We start from the raw sequence: 20,074 nt of genomic DNA on the forward strand, positions 1-20,074 counted from the left end.
AATAAAGAATCATTTATTTTTGGATTTTTGCCACTTGGAAAGTATAACAGTATTGATAATGAAATTACCATGGTTATTAAGCATTACATATATAAAACCAGATGTTCCAGTAGCTCTTTAAATGTACATGCATTAATAAATGTAATTAAGGACCACCACAATCTGAAAAAATATATAGCAACATCAAAGGGAGTTTGTTTTCTTGAAAAGTTTAATCTGGATTGGAATAAATAGAAAAACATATTATCTATTTAAGACCTCTAAAAGCTTAAAAAGTGTTTATTTTCTGTTTTATCAATATGTATGTTTATTCTATTGATTTATGTGTTTTTTGTTTTGTTTTTCCCCCCTCCATTTTGACCCTGACAGTCTGTCCCAGGACTCTTCATTTTTAAAATTAGTATTATGAAATTTCGAGTTATAGTAATTTTAATAATCTGTCAATTGTTGTTATTAGTCTTATTATAAGTCCCGCCTCTCTCTCTCTCTCTCTCTCTCTCTCTCTCTCTCTCTCTCTCTCTCTCTCTCTCTCTCTCTCTCTCATAAAAAGCAACATATGAATGAGATTTAAGATCGATGTATTTGAATGATGATGATGATGATGATGTGTTTGGATGAAAGATGATAATGATGATGATGATGATGATGATGATGATGATGATGATGATGATGATGAACGGAAGGGAATTGAATGAGTTATTTTATTATGTACATCATATGTTGTTGATGAAAATGCTTTAAAAATAAAAAATTACAAAAAAAAAATTATTATAACGATTTCCGTCAATAAAGTACAGAGAAAGTTACAACACAAGGTTTTTAATGATGCATGTTGTGGAATACAAGGGAATTCTTATATCGAAATCGTAATTTCTTCAGGAAGAATTACATTTCTTTTCGTGAAATGGAGTTGGAAGTGTTCAATGTCAGTTAAGATGCCTTATTGCAGCTCGTAATGTAATAACAGCGCCTAATGTAATAATTATAGCATTAAGCGTTGGGACAATTACGCCTTTTTGTTAAAAATATAACACTCAGCAATGCTATTACAATAAAAAATTCAGCATAACTGATGTTCACCATTCGGTATTTGGTAGCAATAGCGGATGTCCTCTATGAAACTGAAGACGTTCACTCACCTTTTCTCCTAGTATTTTAATAACCTCCGGTTCCAGATAAATTGCTTAATAGGTCTACTTTGAAAACTAAAAAATCATTTGGTATAATATTTCTTGTTAAATACTACTCTTACGTAGCAACACTGGTGCAAAGCTTCGTACAAAACAAAAACAAACGTATGAAGAGTAGATCACAATTTGTTCCCAAGGGTAGGTCAGTAGTCAAAGATAATGATGACAAGGAATTCTCACGATTTTATCCTCGGTGTGTTTGCTCTTGGCCTCAGTCGAATGGGGCAACGCAATATCCTTCACTTTAGTTCACAACCACGTACTTGAAGGAAGCTCGTCATTACAAAGCTAATCATTGTAGAAAAACAGATAAGATCTAATAATTCCTGAAAACGATATTCTTTAAAAACGCATTATGAAAATTCGATGTAACCTTATACTCAAGAGTACAATAACATGTAGATATACAAACTTTATAAACAAAGTGAACAAAATATCTTCTCACATAAACTACACTACAAGTATATTGCTCATGTGTTGATATGTCTAGGGGAGTAATATCCCTTTGTTTTGAAAATATTATATTGCTGAGAGTCTCTCCGATGTCTATTTCAAATACCGTCTCGAGACAATACACTACAGGAACTTCAGTGGTTACGTAAAACCTCCTCAATCTAATTTGACGTTTGTTTTTCGTTGCTGTTTTTGTTAATTGGCAAATACTTAGGTTAATGTATAAGGTGGCAGCACACGTAACGATGAAAACACGTTAACATTATGTACATCAGTGTCACTAGAGAGGAACGTGTTTTTCCCATTACCATTAGCACAAAGGGTAATCTCAGATACTAAGTACAACACATTATCAGTTAATATATACACAATATGGGTTCACGGGTACAACGTATACTAGAGTGACAAGAACATAAAAACAAATTATTCTTATGAAAAGTATAATTATACCAATTAAAACACAAGTATAAATTTACCAGTGAAAAAAGTATGAATATACCAATGAAAACATGAAAACACAAGCATAAATATACCAGTGAAAAAACTATGAATACACCAATGTAAACACAAGTATAAATATACCAATTAAAATACAAGTATAAATACACCAATGAAAACAGAAGTATAAATATACCAATTAAAATACAAGTATAAATACACCAATGAAAACAGAAGTATAAATATACCAATTAAAATACAAGTATAAATACACCAATGAAAACAGAAGTATAAATATACCAATTAAAATACAAGTATAAATAGACCAATGAAAACAGATGTATAAATACAACCCATCATTACACAGGAAGTATATACAGGTTCATTGTCTTATGGTCGACATAAAGCTCTTTTTGGGATAAATCCTATTTCTTTGTAACAATACATCATGTGGATGCTCGCTGACTGGTGGATCCGTTATCACCACTTTGGCTCTGGTTTGGATGAAGGTCATGGGGAAGTTCATTGATCGACATCATGATCCCATTGGGAAATATTTCTTTTTCGAATTTAAGGTCAGACGTGTTTGATGCTTGTGCATACGCCTCGTGGTTCCAGTGTCACCACAACATCTAATCTATTTTGATTTTGTTGTATGGCGTTGTTGTCATGTCGACATTCTTTATTGTTTGTGATTTGGAATAACCCGACATGACGGATATCATCAATGGAGCGCAGGACCCTTTCCCTCCCGTATTCTCCTTGCACTCCTTTCACTAATATAATTGAAATCAACGTGAAGCCCATTGTTGTTTGAATAATGATTTTGTTTAGCTTTCAGTATTTTCTTCCCCTTTTTGTTTGTTCATAATATGTTGTCAGTTTTATGTCTGTATGTATATGTGTTGTGTTATATGTATGGAAGTGTTGTACTTTGCGATACATATCTCAGGATACCAATTTGTGATGTTTAAGTTGTAACACTTCACTTCCAGTTCCATTTCTGAAACATGTATACTAGCATATATGTAAAGAATTTCGCGATAAGCCCTGAAGACTCAAATGCTGCTAGCATATTTTGCCGATTAATCAACATGGCTCATGGAGTTATTTCCCTTTACGTATATTTCGCTAGATTACAACCGCCGTTAAGTACTAAGTAGTGCTTTATTAATGATGTCAACTTTAACTATTCTTCAACACATTGGCTTGAAACATTTTGACAAACAGTTCTCTTTTGTGTTCAGTATGGGAAATAGTTAGATATTGTATTGATAGTGTGGTTAAGTTGATGTGACTTCAATTATCTGGCTATCCAAGCCCCTAAAATCCAGTTTTATTAGTTTGATGGTTTAACACTTATATGTTTAATCTTAAACAAGCATTGGTCTTTTCCAGAAATAACATTTATGTATTTCAAATGATACACCACTACATTTTTATTTGCCATTTGAACAAAAATATGTTTGATTAAAGTTTTAATGATGAGGAATACTATTTAATTGGTAAATCGTTCAAACTGGTACGAAGTTTTGTCCACCAGTTTGGTAGTTACTACACAATTATACACAAGTGGCTGTTTACCATATCGTTATATAGTGTTCTGATAAAAGACGACGCCTTCCATTTGGGGCCTTTACCAATTCAATAGTTTACATGTAAACCGAAACTCATATTTGTTTTGTTTTGTCTATTTTGATTAGCTTTATAATTTCGTAATGGCAAAATGATGTTCTTCTCATTAATGATAATGATAATTACCTTTAATAATTGCAGGTTTATGTACAATGCAAAAAACACAAACACGTTATAGATATTTGTCTATATATATTCAAACGTCACATACGAACAAATGCATGAAAATAAATGTATTCAAATATATCAAAAATGCACGAAAATAAATGTAAATGTATTCAAATATATCAAAATTAAAAATAATGAATACAACCGGAGAATAACCTCATTCTGTTTGTTTAGTAGGAAGAGAGACATGACAATAACAATGCTCTACACATATAATGTAAGGCATAACAAAACTACGCATTATTGTCTCGATTCTATGCCTACTAATAATAGAAACATAACAAAACCTCAAATAATATAACGCCTAGTTCTTTCAACCATCTTCATATTCATCAAGTTACTGATTTTTCATCGTATTGTTATGAAATGTACACATTGGTTGTCGAACGTTCATGACTTTACACAATAATATAAATATATGAACTAAAATGAGCGATTGTTAAAATATGTACTAAAGGTATTAAATGTATGTATTTGAAGTCCTACTATCTGAATGTTTTAGCTAATATATCACTGTGTATTCAAGTACTGAATAAAAACTGCAATGAAAATTAATAAAACGTAAAAAAAAAAAAAAAAAAAAAGACTTTACACATGTGTGTCTCGCTTTTGAAGACGTCAAATAATTGTAGATCAGTCGCTCACAATATAAAGGGTATGTGTGTTTGTTAAGAACTTGTGTTTCTAAGGCTCGAGAATCAGATTTGCAACCGGCATTACGTCCTCAAAGTTCCTTGTTTTCTCATCAATGACAAGTGAAGCCGGGAAGCTGGGAACTTTCAACGCTGGTGAAGAAAAAGAAACAAAGGTTAAAATAATAATAACAATAAAACGGATGCGTAAAGTACACATATGATAATAGATCATAAGCAGTAGATATAAGTATCGCTTTGATTCTTAATTTTCTAAAATAATATTTTTCCTAAGATGGATTACACCAGGGTATTATGAATTATTTCTGGAATTCTTTACGTAAATCATTGAGTCATAAAATATTTCTAAAATTTATTATTTCTATCTCAAATTATATTTTTGGTAAACGCAGTGTTTCGGCGAAATGAAATTTTGAATTATTAGTGACATATTTCTAACGAATTTAACGGATTATATATTCACAAAATTGAAGCCTTAGAAAAACGAAATATTATTTCTGAATTATTTTGTGTTTTTGTCTATAAATTCTCATACAATGGAATAATTGCTCTCGTCAGACTTACTTTCACACAAACTGCTGACAAATGTATCCTTCATCAAGTTGAGGTCCTTGTGTGTGTCGACATTAAAGAAATGAGCGTCGACTGGACGGAGAACGGATCTTTTCAACATTTCAAACTTAGGGTTCTCGCCAATGGTAACCACAACAAACTGGATGTCTTTCTTTGATTTAGCCCTCCGCATTTCAAAAGCTAACTTATCAAGCTTTTCGACATTATTGTCAACCACTACAACTGCAAGCCTTCGTGCAGTTTCCCTCCCACCATTAGCTTTTTCAAAACTTTGATTTTGCATCTGCCAAATCATTCGGTCAAGTCCTCTAAATTGTCTGTGTTTAACAACAGGGATCAGCTCGTCTAGTTGAGGATAACCGTCCAAATAAATATCCTTATTATCGCAGTATCTAGTTATCAGTCCCGCTTTGAGAACTCCGGTATCCATGTTCCCAAAGTTTTCTATAGTATCAGCAATCAAATTCTTGACGTGGTTGGAGTTCCGTGCACCCATACTAGTAGCATCGAAGGTGAACATCAAGTCTGTTTCCATGCCGGCGCTGCAGTCAGGTTGTGAATTTAATTCCTCCCCTGTGACATATAATAACACATCCTTAGATATTGACGTCATTCAACCTGATTTATTTTCAATGTGCTGTAATTTCTTTATGTAAAAATACTTTTATTTTTTTAAACAGGACTTTGTTACACATGTATTGTCTTGTTGTGATTTTCGTGCTTAATCAAAATGAAAAAAATCATGAATACTAAGTTGATATCTTACCTTTACAAACTTTATAGGTCAATGTCTTCCTGATTTCATTTAACAGTTTGAAGTTTGACACGGTGAAGACGTACGTTTCTGATGGTTGACTTCCAATGGCAACTAACTCATCCATTTTGACCTTATCTCCAATTCCAATGGCAAATACTGTTATCCCTTCATATTTCAAAGCCGCAGCTTCGTATTCTGTCTGGAGTTTATTTGTGGACTCTCCGTCCGTCATTACCACTAATATCTTACTGACATTTGGACGGGCTCTACGGAATTCATTATTCCTTACAACTCGCAATGCTTTCCCTGTTTGAGTACTGCCTTTCCGTTGTTGTATGTTTTCAATCGCAAGTTTAAGTTCATTTACATTATCAAACTCGCCCAATTCTATTTGCTGATAATACTGATCAGCAAATATCCCGACACCAAAGTGAGTTTGAGAGGCTGACACCGGGAAGAATTCCACAAAATGCTGTAGAAATGTGAGCTGTTGTTGAAAGTGCTTGGACCAGATACTCGTAGAACTGTCGAGCAGGAAGAAAATGTCAGCAGGATTGCCTCTACACACTACAACAAGAATGACATCCGTTAATGTTAAAATGTACATGAAATTATCATTCTTTTCAAATATACGTAACACAAAGCGGTCCGTCGAACAGTCATAATCACTGGAAATAAAATATATAACGAGTTTTAAAACAAATCTGTATTATCTGTTGGGAAGCATTGTTACTTACATTTATTTAGGACATTACTTTATTGTCTGCTAAGAAGCATTGATACGTACATGTATATTCGTCTTGGTGGGATGTAGAAGGAGCTGGTATTGCCTGAATAGACATGACCTGGCGAAATGAAAATAAAAAAATATCATAACAATGTCTCTTAATTATTGTTCTTATTCTTTCGACAGTTGAGTAAATATATTTCGCAGTGTGGATTATTTCAAAATAACGTTTTGCAAAGGTTAACAATATTTAAGCTTCCCATAATGGCTATAAAATGCTTATGAATTACGTTTTTAGTTAATCAATTGTTCTGTTAGTAAAATGCTCAATTCAACTTTGATCGAACAATAACTAATTCAATCATTTACTCACCATTGCCATAATAATGGAACTAGCTAGCATGATGTATACCGTGTCAGCCGGAGTGTGTCTTATTCCAGAAGTTTCACAACTGTCATCACAAGTCGTCTCGATGTGTCTATATACTATCGGTACCGGTGACCGGACCGGATACACCGGAACCACGCGGGGTGGGGTTGCACCACAAAAATTCGATATGGTATAACCACAACAATAATTACATAATTTTAGTGGTTTTAAGAATGATTAATCCGCATATAACGTAATTTAACCGTGAGAATAGAATTTCAATTTCAAGTCCGTTACATATAAAATGATTAACAGTAATCGTCATGTCTCAAAACTTGAATCAACATCTTTGTTGAACAATAGATGCATTATTTGTTCAAGGACACACCAAACTAGACATTCCCAATGGTGTTACACTTCATTAGTTAACATCCGCATGACATCACTTAATACTTAATGTGTATAGTTAACAAAATCTGAAGTGACGTTGGTATGAAATCAGTTATAATGCCATATTATTATGGAATGTCTTTGTCTTTTAATTATACATGTATTAAACATAACAAGTACTTTAATAATAAAAAAATAAGGGTTGAATTGATTTATCTTTTTTTTAACAAGCAAGTAGGCCTAAGTATAAATAAGGATGATGAAGGTATTTTAATGGGAGAAGGATAATCAAGAGTTGCCAAAGAAATAGTTTTATTGAAAACGAAACTATCAGCATCAGAAACGTCGAATTTCAAACGGCTCTTCCTCATAATCTTATTCGTCCTACTTCTCTCGATTTGTATATTACATCATGTCGTTGAGATATAAGGGTATAAAGAATGAATCAAATGGGTCATGTAATTATCTTTGATAGGGTAAACAATCCAACCAACACCAAGAAATGGAAAATTCACAACAGGAAAATAGAAATCCCCACTTCTCAACCACAAAACAGTAAGCCTTTTTTACATAAAGATGTAGAGGTTGATGTAAAAGGTTAATGGTGTCGTTAATTTTTACTCGAGGGAGACGACATCTTAAAAGTGAAACTAGATGCATTGGCAATGGTTTTTTTTTACTTTTCCCAATTAGCGAATATTCTCCATACATTGAGTCTTAGCAAACCATATTATCTGGAACACCAGGTCCCGGTTTCATCAACGTTCCCTTACTGATGATCTTATGATAAGCCTACGAACTTTCCTTAAAGTCTGCAATAATTTCACAAAACGTCAAGGTTAGGAATGAATGAGGCCCGATCATATTCTCCTTGCAGTTATGCAAGTGTCGCCATTTAAATCTTCATTTTATTAATATTTTGACCTGTTTTGTCGAATTCGATTTAGAATTACGATTTTGTTTATAATTATGTTGGTATTCTCTATTTGAGTTAATGATAACAGAACGAATGAGTATTTTATATCGTTCCTAAAAACAAATTGATTTACCCTGTCGTTCGAATACACCACAAAAATCCCGAAATCAAGGAAACTTCTGGCTTCTGAACATCAACCGATCTTAGTTTAAAACGTAAATTGCAGGTCTAGCTTACGACTTAACTGTTACCTATTGTTAATTTTCCATTTATAGATAGTAACATCCATGCATTCCCTACATATATGTTTACACGACCCATTCGATACGATATCCAAGTGCTTTTCAATACATATCGTTGACAGAAATACTTACAGTGCAGGGTTTTGGTAAAGACCATGGGGTTAATTATGCCTTGATACATTTATTCCATTTTAGTTGCGTACATATACAGATACAGCCTTCTTGATGAGGTAAAAGAAAGTGTGAAATTATTGTTGATATCTCTCATCGAAATATGATCAATGAAGTTGAGTGCTAGCTGATGAACAATACATTTGAAATACACATAAACGGTATGGCTTTGCATTTACCACTTAGAGGCTAAGACTGAGGCACTTGAGGGTCTTGAAGAAGAGGGAGAGCAGTATTTTGGTGAAATACTGTTTAAGATTCCGGGTTTTACATGGTGGGTGTGGTCAATAAAGCACAAAATGCTTACCCTCCCGACTTATGGTTCCACGCAAATTTATATACATACTTTTCGTGTACATGAAGTTTCGTTTTTGCATTTCGGCCTTAGAAACTGAGTTAAAATCCCATTTGGCGTGCATTTTTTGCTCGTCTAGCCTGTGTAGGAGGTCGTAGTGCTCAGAGTGATAAAATGCTTTACAGTGAAAAAAAAAAAAAAAACCCATTAAGGAACCGATTGATTGTTAAGATAAAAGATATAGACTTTATTCTTTAAAATCAGCATTTATCTCCACTTTAGAATATAATACACTACCAGAGGTTTAACATGACATAAATGCGTGGTTTAATTCAAATTATATTGATTTTTGGTGGTTTAATTCAAATTATATTGATTTTGGTTTATTTAGTTTAACGTCCTGTAAACAGCCAGGGTCATATAAAGACGTGTCAGGTTTCGGAGGTGGAGGAATGCCGGAGTATCCTGAGAAAAACCATTTGCCTACGGTAAGTACAACTGCCCCATGTGGGTTTCGAACTCGCAACCTGGAGGTCGAGGGATATTGATAAAGTGTCAGGTCACCTTAACCATTCGGTTACCCCTTCCCACTTATATTGAGCTGAATGGTTAAGTGTAGCTAATGAATATTCTTGTTAAATGAGTTTGGAATCAATGCGATGGCAATGCACTTGTCATTTTCATTTAAGAATATTCTAGTATGGTTATTATGTAGATGGTTTTGTTTGCAGACAAGATATCTAGACTTGTATGCAATACGTAATCCAAGGGGCAGATTTTAGGTATCTCAATAATGATCATCTTAAATTAACCTAGAAAGAGGATCATCTATAATGTTACCACTTAGATCACTTGTGATTTAATGAATGTCAAATTTCATACCTGAAATATATGTAGAATATACCATGCCTTTTCATTTGAAGATTCTTAGTTACCATAACACCTTAAATACTAATATTAATTTATGCTATGAAATTGATTTAAATCGCATTTAAAAACCCTTTTCCTTAGAGTTCTTTATTATTTTTTGTGTATTTTGCTTTTCAGGAGATTATCAACGAAATGGTTAAATTCAGTAGAATCATAACATTTAAAAAAAAGAAAGGAATGACGTGTTTTATTACATTTTTACCAGTGAAATATCAAAAATTATTCATTCTATAAAAGTGATATTTTTCACTAGTGAAAAATATCATATTTATCACTAGTGAAAAATATCACTTTTGCTGATTTGACCAATCAAATTAATGATTAGAAAATACCAAAATAATTGACCAATCAGAAAGCCTGACATATATCTCAGCACCTGGACAGGGGGAACTACATTTTTTGTTTACAAATGATCGGTGTAGGCCTAGTTAGCATACGGGGTAGGTTTTTCGTTGATAAAAAATGTAATAAACAGAATATCTAACAGTGTCTTCAGTAATACCAAATATATTTCACTCGTGTGGCTAATATTTAGATATTTTTCACTCGTGCTGCGCACTCGTGAAAAATATCAAAATATTAGCCCCACTCGTGAAATATATTTGGTATTACTGAAAACACTGTTAGATATCCTCTATATCTTCATCAGTCAGTGGCAATGATATATTTGTTTTACATGTATCTAAAACTACTAAATTCTTTCGTCTACTACTTTGATTTGCAGAAAAATAAAAAAAAATGGTCTCAGTGGGAGAATATTTGACAAGCTAATTGTTGTTTGTCCACATACATCATTGTCAATGACTTAACGAGTACAGCCACCAGTGTGACGTTCGATATCAGGTGACTCGCAGCTGTGTCTAAGTGTCAGTGAGAGTAGTCTAAGTGTCAGTGAATGTAACCAAAAGTTGATGTAACTGAAGGTGTCACGTGATCTACAACCGTAGTTTCGTAAATAGATGCTGCGTGTAATCACAAGAGGGTCGCCTGATCTACATCGATGTTACTGTTAGTTATTCTTTGAATGAACCACTGAGTGACGTCAACTGATCTACAACAGTGTTTTCGATTCTGATTGTACATAGCCTCTAGTGGGTGTGTCAAAAGGTGTGACGTGATCTACATAGGTGTCCATGCTATCCATAAGGCAGTGCTTGTTACCATTGTAGTAGGTGTGATTAATGACAGAGCATGCGCATTGGTACAGTGTACTAATATGCGAGGAGTTAAGCATAATCAAATCACGAGTTTTAAAAATAAATTTTATTGAATAACAACTTTTCTGGTCGGAAATATCAGACAACCAATGTAAATATAAAACGTACAGACAGGCAAAAATGCCAAATAACATAACAATACATATAAAATGGATCCGTTGTTTCAGTAAAATTGGCACGTGTTAACAGGAAATTCTCTCTTAATTTACTGTGTCCTTCTATGGCAATATCACGTTTTCGCTTTTATCTCTTATTGTGTCTCTCATACCTCTCTTCCCTTCTCTCTCTAGAAGTGTCTCTTGATCAGTATGCGGCTTTGCTATTGTGTGTCTCTATGTGCTCCATCTGTATTTTCCTTTCAATTTTGCTTTTCTTTATCGTCTATCTCTCCTCGTCACAAATCGCATGGAATACTAGGTATGGATAGACGATAACATACGGTGATAAAGTGGTCGATATTTCTATAGATGTTGGAGCTTCACAACGACTAAGACAAACTCGTCTTTCTTGAATCATCAAAAGTTATAGGACAAAACACAATGGAAGACATTGCGATTATGTTATATCCAGTCTAGGATTCGATGATCAGGTTGCTTATCGGGACGATGTCCTCAAAGTTATCGTAATATTTCTTATTAGGTCCTTTAGGGTTAGGCACCTTGAAACCTGAAAGGAAAAAAGTATATCTTGTAAAAGAATGTTACGTCAGAAAGGGCAGCAAACTTTAATGTTATTGAAACTACAACCACAAAACAAATAACAAATATTTATAAAATTTGATAAATAATATAATGGGCATTATACTTATTCAAAAATACATAAATTAAACCAAATAAAAGAATTAACAATTTTTATAAATTTTCAAGCAAAATACCACTTTATACCACATTAGTTATTTGAAATACACATAACGTTAAAAAATACTATTAGAAAAGGAGACCTAGATATTATACGTCTTTAGCTAAACTAGGACGTACATGTAATATAACTCTAGTCGAATGAAACATAGCTTCAGATGATATTGGAAATATTTTAACATACTTATCTTCATTTAACTAACATTGTTTTACAGAAATTGTATATATTCCTTAAATCAAAATCCTCATATTAAACTGAGATAAAAACCATCATTTTTTGTCTTGTCATTTCGATGACAACTTTATACATACATTGAAATCTATCAAGACTAGCATTAACCTCTTATTTGAAACAAATGTTAAGCTCAAGCCAATTACAGCCTATGTATAGAGTCGAACCTCGTTATCTCGAAAAAAAATCCCACTTAGAGTTATCCGAAGTATTCGAGATAACGGAGTACATTTCATATACTTATTTTCCAGTTGGGACAGATTTACTTGGAGACAGGATCTTCGAGTTAACAGAATTAAAGATAACGATTTACTGTACATAATGCGTGTTGTGAACAGGACAGGCATATATTTCAGAAGTATTTAAAATAAAACAGCTTACCTTCACATAAACTATCTACAAATTGGTCCTTGATGTCATCTATGTCGTTGTGAGACGGGACATTGATGAAGTAAGAATCAGTTGGTTTCATCACAAGAGGCTTTAGGACATTGAACTCGGGGCTTTCACCAATAGCAATTACAACAAACTGGATGTCTTTCTTCGACTTTGCGATTTTCATTTCTCTCTCCAAATGTTTGATTTTTTCGACATTTTCATCTACAATGACAACAGATATCCGTCTCGCTGTTTCCCGTCCACCTCTTGCTGCCTGATAGCTGTTTTCATGTAAATCTCGTACAATCTCGTTGACCCCTCGGAAATCACTGTTCCTCACATAGGAAGCCATTGACTCTTTGTCGTTGAATGCGCCAAGGTTGACGTTGTCTCCGTCACATTGCCCAGACACGACACCAGTCTGTATTGTTCCATCGTCCATGTTGGCGAAGTTCTGAATGGTGTCACCAATGAAATTCTGAACCCGTCTGGCATTCCTTGTTCCCCATACTGGTAGCATCGTAAGCAAACATTACGTCGGTGTTCATACCAGCGCTGCAGTAGGGCTCAGGTCGGGGTGCTTCAATAAACATAATTTGTATATTAATATAATATGACAATGGAGTGAAATATCGCTTTAAGACAACTGAGCCTATCTTTGATAAAAATGGATCTTGGATAGCATATACACGTATCAATAACTCGAAATTATAAAGATAGCACAAATTCCACCGTTTTATTAAGATCTGTATTTGATTCTGGCTGAATAACAATATCAAAGTAATCTTAAGTGTAGTCGGGAAGAGATAAAAGGAAAAAATAAAAAAAACGAAGTAAACTGAGGTTTAAAAAACAAGTAGACAATAATGATAACGTGATTGCTTACCTTTGCAAACTTGGAAGGCTAGTCTTGTGCGTATTTTATTCAAAACGTTGAAATCTGCTACTTTTTGTACGTATGTCTCCTTTGGCTCACTGCCAATAGCCTCAAGCTCTTTCGTATCTGAAGCCTTCCCTATCCCAATAGCGAAGACATGGATGCCCTGTGCCTTCAGAATGGCAGCTTCTTTTCTGGTCTCCCTGGTATTTCTTGACACTCCGTCCGTCAGCACAACTAACACATGTCCAACTCCGGCCTAGCCTGGCTAAAGGCCTGCTTCCTGACTTGTCTAAGGGCACGACCAGTCTGAGTGTCTCCGAGACCTTTTTTAATCTCACCGATAGCGATTTTGAGGTCGTCAGAATTGTCAAAACCATCGAAGTCAATCACTTGTTTGTAACGGTCGGCGAACACACCAACTCCAAATCGTGTGGCTGTAGATGATACCGGGAAGTAGTCGACAATCGTCTGGATAAATTTAAGCTGTTTTTTATAGTCTTCTTCCCAGATACTAGAGGAACTGTCCAGCAGGAAGAAAATATCTGCAGGACTTCCATCACATACTGGAAAATAAAATGACAAATGAAGTGGTTTTATAACTATCGTTTAATGTAGCGAAAATGTATATTTATTTCACTGAATTAACACTGTGATATATATACTAAATGCAATATGTAAGATGCTCAAAACATTGTACGACAATATATATGTATAAAATATCAGTTCTCTACATGGTGATTGGTTTTCTTTTAAACGAAAATTTAACGAATTTGATGACTTATCAATAGGTGATATGATAACAAATTTTGAAAAAATGTTTGCCAATAATGCATAATAGCACAATTTGTGATATTTACTCATGATCACTTACAAATAAAAACGTCCTCTTTAGACTGTAGTTGCGCTGGAGCAGCAAATGTTACCGTGTACATCTGAAATACAAAGTAATACGGACCATCAAGTGACATTAACAAGGTCTATACACTATAATTCAATAAAGAGTGTACGATTCTAGTCCGAGAATTAGTTACTCTAATATAAATTAGAACGTATAGACTTCTAATGTATGCTTACCAATGCTGTTAGTAGAATTACGTTCGTCATGTTGAATCTTAACCGGATAGAATCTATTGTAAATATGAATCAATGTGAAGAACTGTTTCAGCTTCTCTGAGAATATTTTCAGGTTTGCTGACATCTGAAGAATACAAGAGACTTATATACACATTGATGACTTCATGCTTTAACCACCCCCGGAAACACAGGGCGTATTTTAAGATACAAGGTATGCAAATTTACGCGTTTGTTTACCAACTTATTCATAACATGTTCAAATATGGCTTGACCTTCCGGGTCAACAATGCTGTGACGCTCCTTCCTGAACGGAGGAGAAATATTCAGAACGAGGCTACGACGTATTCTAAAGTATGCATATGAGTAAAGAGTCAAGATGTCAAGGATCACAGCTAACATCTACAGAAAAACAATGTGTGTATGAATGTGTTAACTGCACAAGGCCATCATAACGACATTCTTCCGTAATATGTTATTTCCACTATCGCTTTCCGGCACGTGGGGCGCCCCGATGGTATTACGTTTAACATATGTATACTGTGGTAGTAAACTGAACATTTCCTCCACATGAAACATCAGGCTTTTGGAATGAATGAAGGCATATTCATAAAAAAATACTTGCCCCTTTTAAAATCTGTCTTAATCAAGAGAATATGTGTAGAACACGATTTTGGCAATACAAGCAGTGTGTATTTTTGGTAGATATAATCGTGGGTATATTAAATCTGAATGTAAAAGGGAGTGGAACCTATGTAGAGGGAGAAATCATTTTTGCGAGAGTAAATTGGTGTGATAATGATCCATTAACATATACAATGTGTTATTATTGTTTTTGTCTTTTTACAGTCTTAATATGTTGTAATAGCTGGATTACCTACGGATGCAGTGAAATGTATCAAACACCATGATTATGAATCAATCAAGGTCAAATATATGTTATGTCCCCAAAGTGAGAATCGAGGTGATGTACGATTTCTTCATGTAATGGTTGAACATATATATTGATGAAAGAGGGAGGAGAAATAAAAAATAGCATGGAACTAGCGACCTCTCTTCTCTCAAGACAAAACCCCTAAAGCTAGTCTAAAGGGAAATTCCCGCTAGTCTCAGCTGGTAAGGTACTCTTATAGTCTCCACTTTTACACTGAAAGTACGACAGAAACATTAAAAAACAATCAATGTTTAATCAATATTTTCCTATTGATACCTAGTAGTTTTTAACGTACATTTTTGTTTGCGTCTTCATATTCCCAAGATATATAAAAGAACACTTGTAATGATATTGCGTATTTATTCAAAGCAACTATACACCCTATTCTCAATAACTCGCGATAAAAAGGGAACTCAAGAAAGAAACGAAGATTTGTTGTACCTTGGTATATGTACGATTAAATGCATTCGAACTTAAAGAAAAAAACCCAACTTAATTTGACAGTATAGTGTTAATACCTTGGAAATCCGAAAATATCTTAAAAGATCTGATGCAATTATTACTAAAATAAATGCAAGGGAACCACTACTTGTAACATGAAAAGTAATATGGAAATATAGTGTGATTGTTTTATTGGTTGTACAGACAAGAAAAGTATAAATAGCTGTTTGTGAAATGCCTGCATCACTCTTCTGTTAGAATCGTGACTAATTCACTAAGGGGTTCCCCATTCTGTCTGTCATTGTTTAGGCTATATTGGAACTCGCCAGGGATGGTGTACGATACAGAAAGGCATGTTTAGGAGCTATGACTGTTATTGAAAACATGTGTCAGTCTCACGAAGGACAAGCAGGGTTAGTTTGGTATGTCTGCACCTTTTTCTAAACTTCATAATTTACAACCAAATTGATTTATTACATTATGAATGCAATCTTCTTCATTCATAATTTCCCTCGTGATGAGAGTTCTTTAGATTCCCAATGTATTGTGTTCAGGTGATATTCGAGATCCCCTGAAAGGAGCATCTTAATAACGGAAGTGATGAATAGTGGGATCATTCCAGATTCGAGGTTTTGCATTCTACTCAGGTGACATCGGATAAATCTGCTACCCTCATTGCAACACTCGACAAATCTATATTGCACTTTCCTTCTTGTTTGTTTCCTTTCTTGTCTGTCTCTGTGTGTGTGTGTGTGTGTGTTTGTGTCTGTCTGTTTGTCCCCCTCTCTCGGTCCCCCTCTCTCTGTATTTCTTTTATTGTTGTCTCCTTGTCAACGGTACTCTTTTGACCCTTACTGTTTTTCACCTGTTCTGATATGACCCTGACTGTTGGTGTCTCATTGTCACTTGTCCTCACATGACCCTGATTGTTGTTGTCTTCTTGTCACCTATCCTCATATGACCTGGCTGTTGGTGTCTCCTTGTCACCCGTCCTGATATGGCCGTGACTGTTGGTGTCTCCTTGTCACCTGTCCTGATATTGCCGTGACTGTTGGTGTCTCCTTGTCACATGTCCTGATATAGCCGTGACTGCTGGCGTCTCCTTGTCACCCGTCCTGATATGGCCGTGACTGTTGGTGTCTCCTTGTCACATGTCCTGATATGACCCTGGCTGTTGGTGTCTCCTTGTCACCCGTCCTGATATGGCCGTGACTGTTGGTGTCTCCTTGTCACATGTCCTGATATGGCCGTGACTGTTGGTGTCTCCTTGTCACCTGTCCTGATATTGCCGTGACTGTTGGTGTCTCCTTGTCACATGTCCTGATATAGCCGTGACTGCTGGCGTCTCCTTGTCACCCGTCCTGATATGGCCGTGACTGTTGGTGTCTCCTTGTCACATGTCCTGATATGACCGTGACTGTTGGTGTCTCGTCACATGTCCTGATATGGCCGTGACTGTTGGCGTCTCCTTGTCACATGTCCTGATATAGCCATGACTGTTCGGTGAATCCTTGTCACATGTCCTGATATAGCCGTGACTGTTGGTGTCTCCTTGTCACATGTGCTTATATGTCCGTGACTACTGGCGTCTCCTTGTCACATGTCCTGATATAGCCGTGACTGCTGGCGTCTCCTTGTCACCCGTCCTGATATGGCCGTGACTGTTGGTGTCTCCTTGTCACATGTCCTGATATGACCGTGACTGTTGGTGTCTCCTTGTCACATGTCCTGATATGACCGTGACTGTTGGTGTCTCCTTGTCACATGTCCTGATAAGGCCGTGACTGTTGGTGTCTCCTTGTCACCTGTCCTGATATTGCTGTGACTGTTGGTGTCTCCTTGTCACCTGTCCTGATATGGCCGTGACTGTTGGTGTCTCCTTGTCAACTGCCCTGATATTGCCGTGACTGCTGGTGTCTTTTGTCACATGTCTTGATATTGCCGTGACTGCTGGTGTCTCCTTGTCACATGTCCTGATATGGCCCTAACTGCTGCGTGGATGTAACACTCCTCAAACTTCATAAGTTATGCAGACAATGCAGTTACATCGTTTCTTCAAATTTAGCATTAATGGCAATAATTTCACAATTTCTGTAGCAATTGCATTAACGATAACCCTGCTAGAGTTATTTTCAGCGATGCTTCTTAAAAGCCCTTGTCATGTAAAAACATTACATAAGTGTATATAAAAAATGTCTTTTCCATTATTTAAGTGCTTCAATCTTAGAAGAGCCATTATGGTTTGTAAATTGCATCTAAGATTGTAATTTCGCAAATCTTTTTAGGAAAGGTCTTACGTAAGCATCTCGCAACGTTTGACACCCACTTCATTCTAGTCATAAATACAAATGGAAAAAACGATCAGATTTGACCTTGAACTTAATGATATTTGAGAAAGTGCCGATCACACGTGTTTTTCTGTTAGAGAATATCTGTACTGGTAAAATGAAATTCTTGGCATTATGTCTACTGACTTACTAAACATTGTGCAGTAGGGAATATGATTTGGATTACATATTTCAACTCCTATACAAGTCGGAAACCAGCGATGCTAGTAGCTGTTGATTTGTCTCATTGTAATCATAATCACTAGATCAGAACTATGTCTGCACAGTCAGTAAATCTTATAATCATATACTTATGATAATATGCATATGTCACTAGACCGTGTAATGAGGGTATCATTACCTCTAAATAAAAGTGTTGTTGTCGAGAAAAAATATACCCACATTGTTTGCACAACTTATAATAACAATGTAATGACAATTCCAAACTCAGTGACATTACTTCTGATGTCTACATGGCAGTGTGCCATATTGATTCACGACAAATGCTTTTGTCATTTGCATGTAAATATGCATGAGTTCCAATTGGCAAATGTTACACGTAATTAGTGGTATTTGTGTAGATAACAACCATACTTCTCTTACATTATAGCTCCCGTCGAACCTTTTATAAGACAAAGATCAATTGTATGCATATAGTTGTAACCATCGACGCAAACATCATTTGGACATTTTTTTTTTTAAATATTTGGCGAGAAACAATTCTGGCAAAAGTGTTCTTGTTTTCATCGATCGAGACAAGTGTAGTATTATAATGTGTGTGGCATTTTTATTGATAATGTCAAATATTTCACTATCTTATATATGATTTTCGTATTAATTTAAAATGATTTCTCATTTAGCATGGTTTAATACAGACATTGAACACAACAATAATGGTCCCATACCACAAATCTCTTGTATATTTCGTAACACACTTCCTTTTAACTTTTCATTTCAACTTTTCTCGGTTATGTTATAGCCCCGAATATAGCTAGTTACGAGTCTTGTATATACACCGAATACATTATGATGAAAAGTGCCAACGGTTTAGAATATTGGTACGTAAGCGGGTTCTCTAAATCTCGATAAGTCTAAGATTTAGCAAATCAATTCAATTATGCAGTAATTATGCTCTGCTGTACATTTTAATACGTTTAGATCCCTGTAGAAAACAAAGAATCCTAGAACGACGAAAATAATTTGTGATACAGTTTTGTTAATTGTTAAGCATTAGCTTTATTCATTTTCAAACCAATAGCAAGAGGCACGATTCCGACCTGTGTATATCACACCATTGGTGATTATGTAGTCTCCAGGTTACCTGGTATACCACGTTAAAGTTCTTATTAACAGTGGCACCGTTGAAAGCATACATACGCACTTTGTATTATTTACAAAGTATCAAATATATAAATATTAAAAAGAAAAGAAAAAGATGAACATGATTGATTTATATTTATAAGGTAAGCATGTATTATTTTCTTTATGATGGGATTTTTAGACCGAGTTTGATTTCCTGAACTTTTCTTGATTTCCACATTATTGGCCTCTAACATCAATGAGTTATATATCATGCCTGTATCTAATATCTTGTTTCTACAATCCTTCTAGAAGGACAAGAAGGGGGAATGTTGTACTTTTATCTAAATTCAGTTTAAAGAGTTAGCTAGTTGTGTGTCTCGAATCCTTTGACATTCGAGACGATCACATTGACATACTGAGTGTGTATTGGTACATACGAAACCTAAAAAAACAACACCGAGTGACGAAGGGAGGGGCTGGAAGTTAATTAGCCGTGCACTAGTCTGGTATATCTACTTATATAGATT

The 20,074-nt window shown here is 35.0% G+C and overlaps 2 protein-coding genes across 2 annotated transcripts; both read right to left on the reverse strand.

Moving 5' to 3' along the window:
• Positions 1-3,904: 3,904 nt before the first annotated feature.
• LOC117335110 (collagen alpha-6(VI) chain-like) lies at positions 3,905-7,042 on the reverse strand. Its single transcript, XM_033895033.1, has 5 exons — positions 6,968-7,042; positions 6,655-6,712; positions 5,877-6,434; positions 5,102-5,683; positions 3,905-4,669 (listed from the first exon to the last, which is right to left on the reverse strand). Exons 1-5 carry the CDS (start codon positions 6,995-6,997, stop codon positions 4,569-4,571), a joined length of 1,329 nt encoding a protein of 442 aa, XP_033750924.1. The 5' UTR covers positions 6,998-7,042; the 3' UTR covers positions 3,905-4,568.
• Positions 7,043-11,156: 4,114 nt separating this feature from the next.
• On the reverse strand, positions 11,157-14,683 carry LOC117335112 (collagen alpha-1(XXII) chain-like). The gene is given in 6 exon segments (XM_033895034.1): positions 11,157-11,791; positions 12,596-13,172; positions 13,479-13,719; positions 13,722-14,035; positions 14,344-14,404; positions 14,547-14,683. Coding segments are annotated over 5 exon segments (762 nt in total). The 5' UTR covers positions 14,577-14,683; the 3' UTR covers positions 11,157-11,791; positions 12,596-13,056.
• Between the last annotated feature and the right edge of the window lie 5,391 nt (positions 14,684-20,074).

Source organism: Pecten maximus, chromosome 9 (genome assembly GCF_902652985.1).
Source record: "Pecten maximus chromosome 9, xPecMax1.1, whole genome shotgun sequence".
NCBI lineage: Eukaryota > Metazoa > Mollusca > Bivalvia > Pectinida > Pectinidae > Pecten > Pecten maximus.

What these genes read in the sequence shown, in the direction of transcription:
- LOC117335110 (XM_033895033.1), bottom strand. Translation starts at nt 6,997, where the DNA reads ATGCTAGCTAGTTCCATTATTATGGCAATG. An exon ending in GTTCCATTATTATGGCAATG is followed by an intron (nt 6,713 to 6,967) that starts GTGAGTAAATGA and finishes TCATTTCGCCAG; the next exon opens with GTCATGTCTATTCAGGCAAT. An exon ending in TGTCAGCAGTTTGTGTGAAA is followed by an intron (nt 4,670 to 5,101) that starts GTAAGTCTGACG and finishes TTTCTTCACCAG; the next exon opens with CGTTGAAAGTTCCCAGCTTC.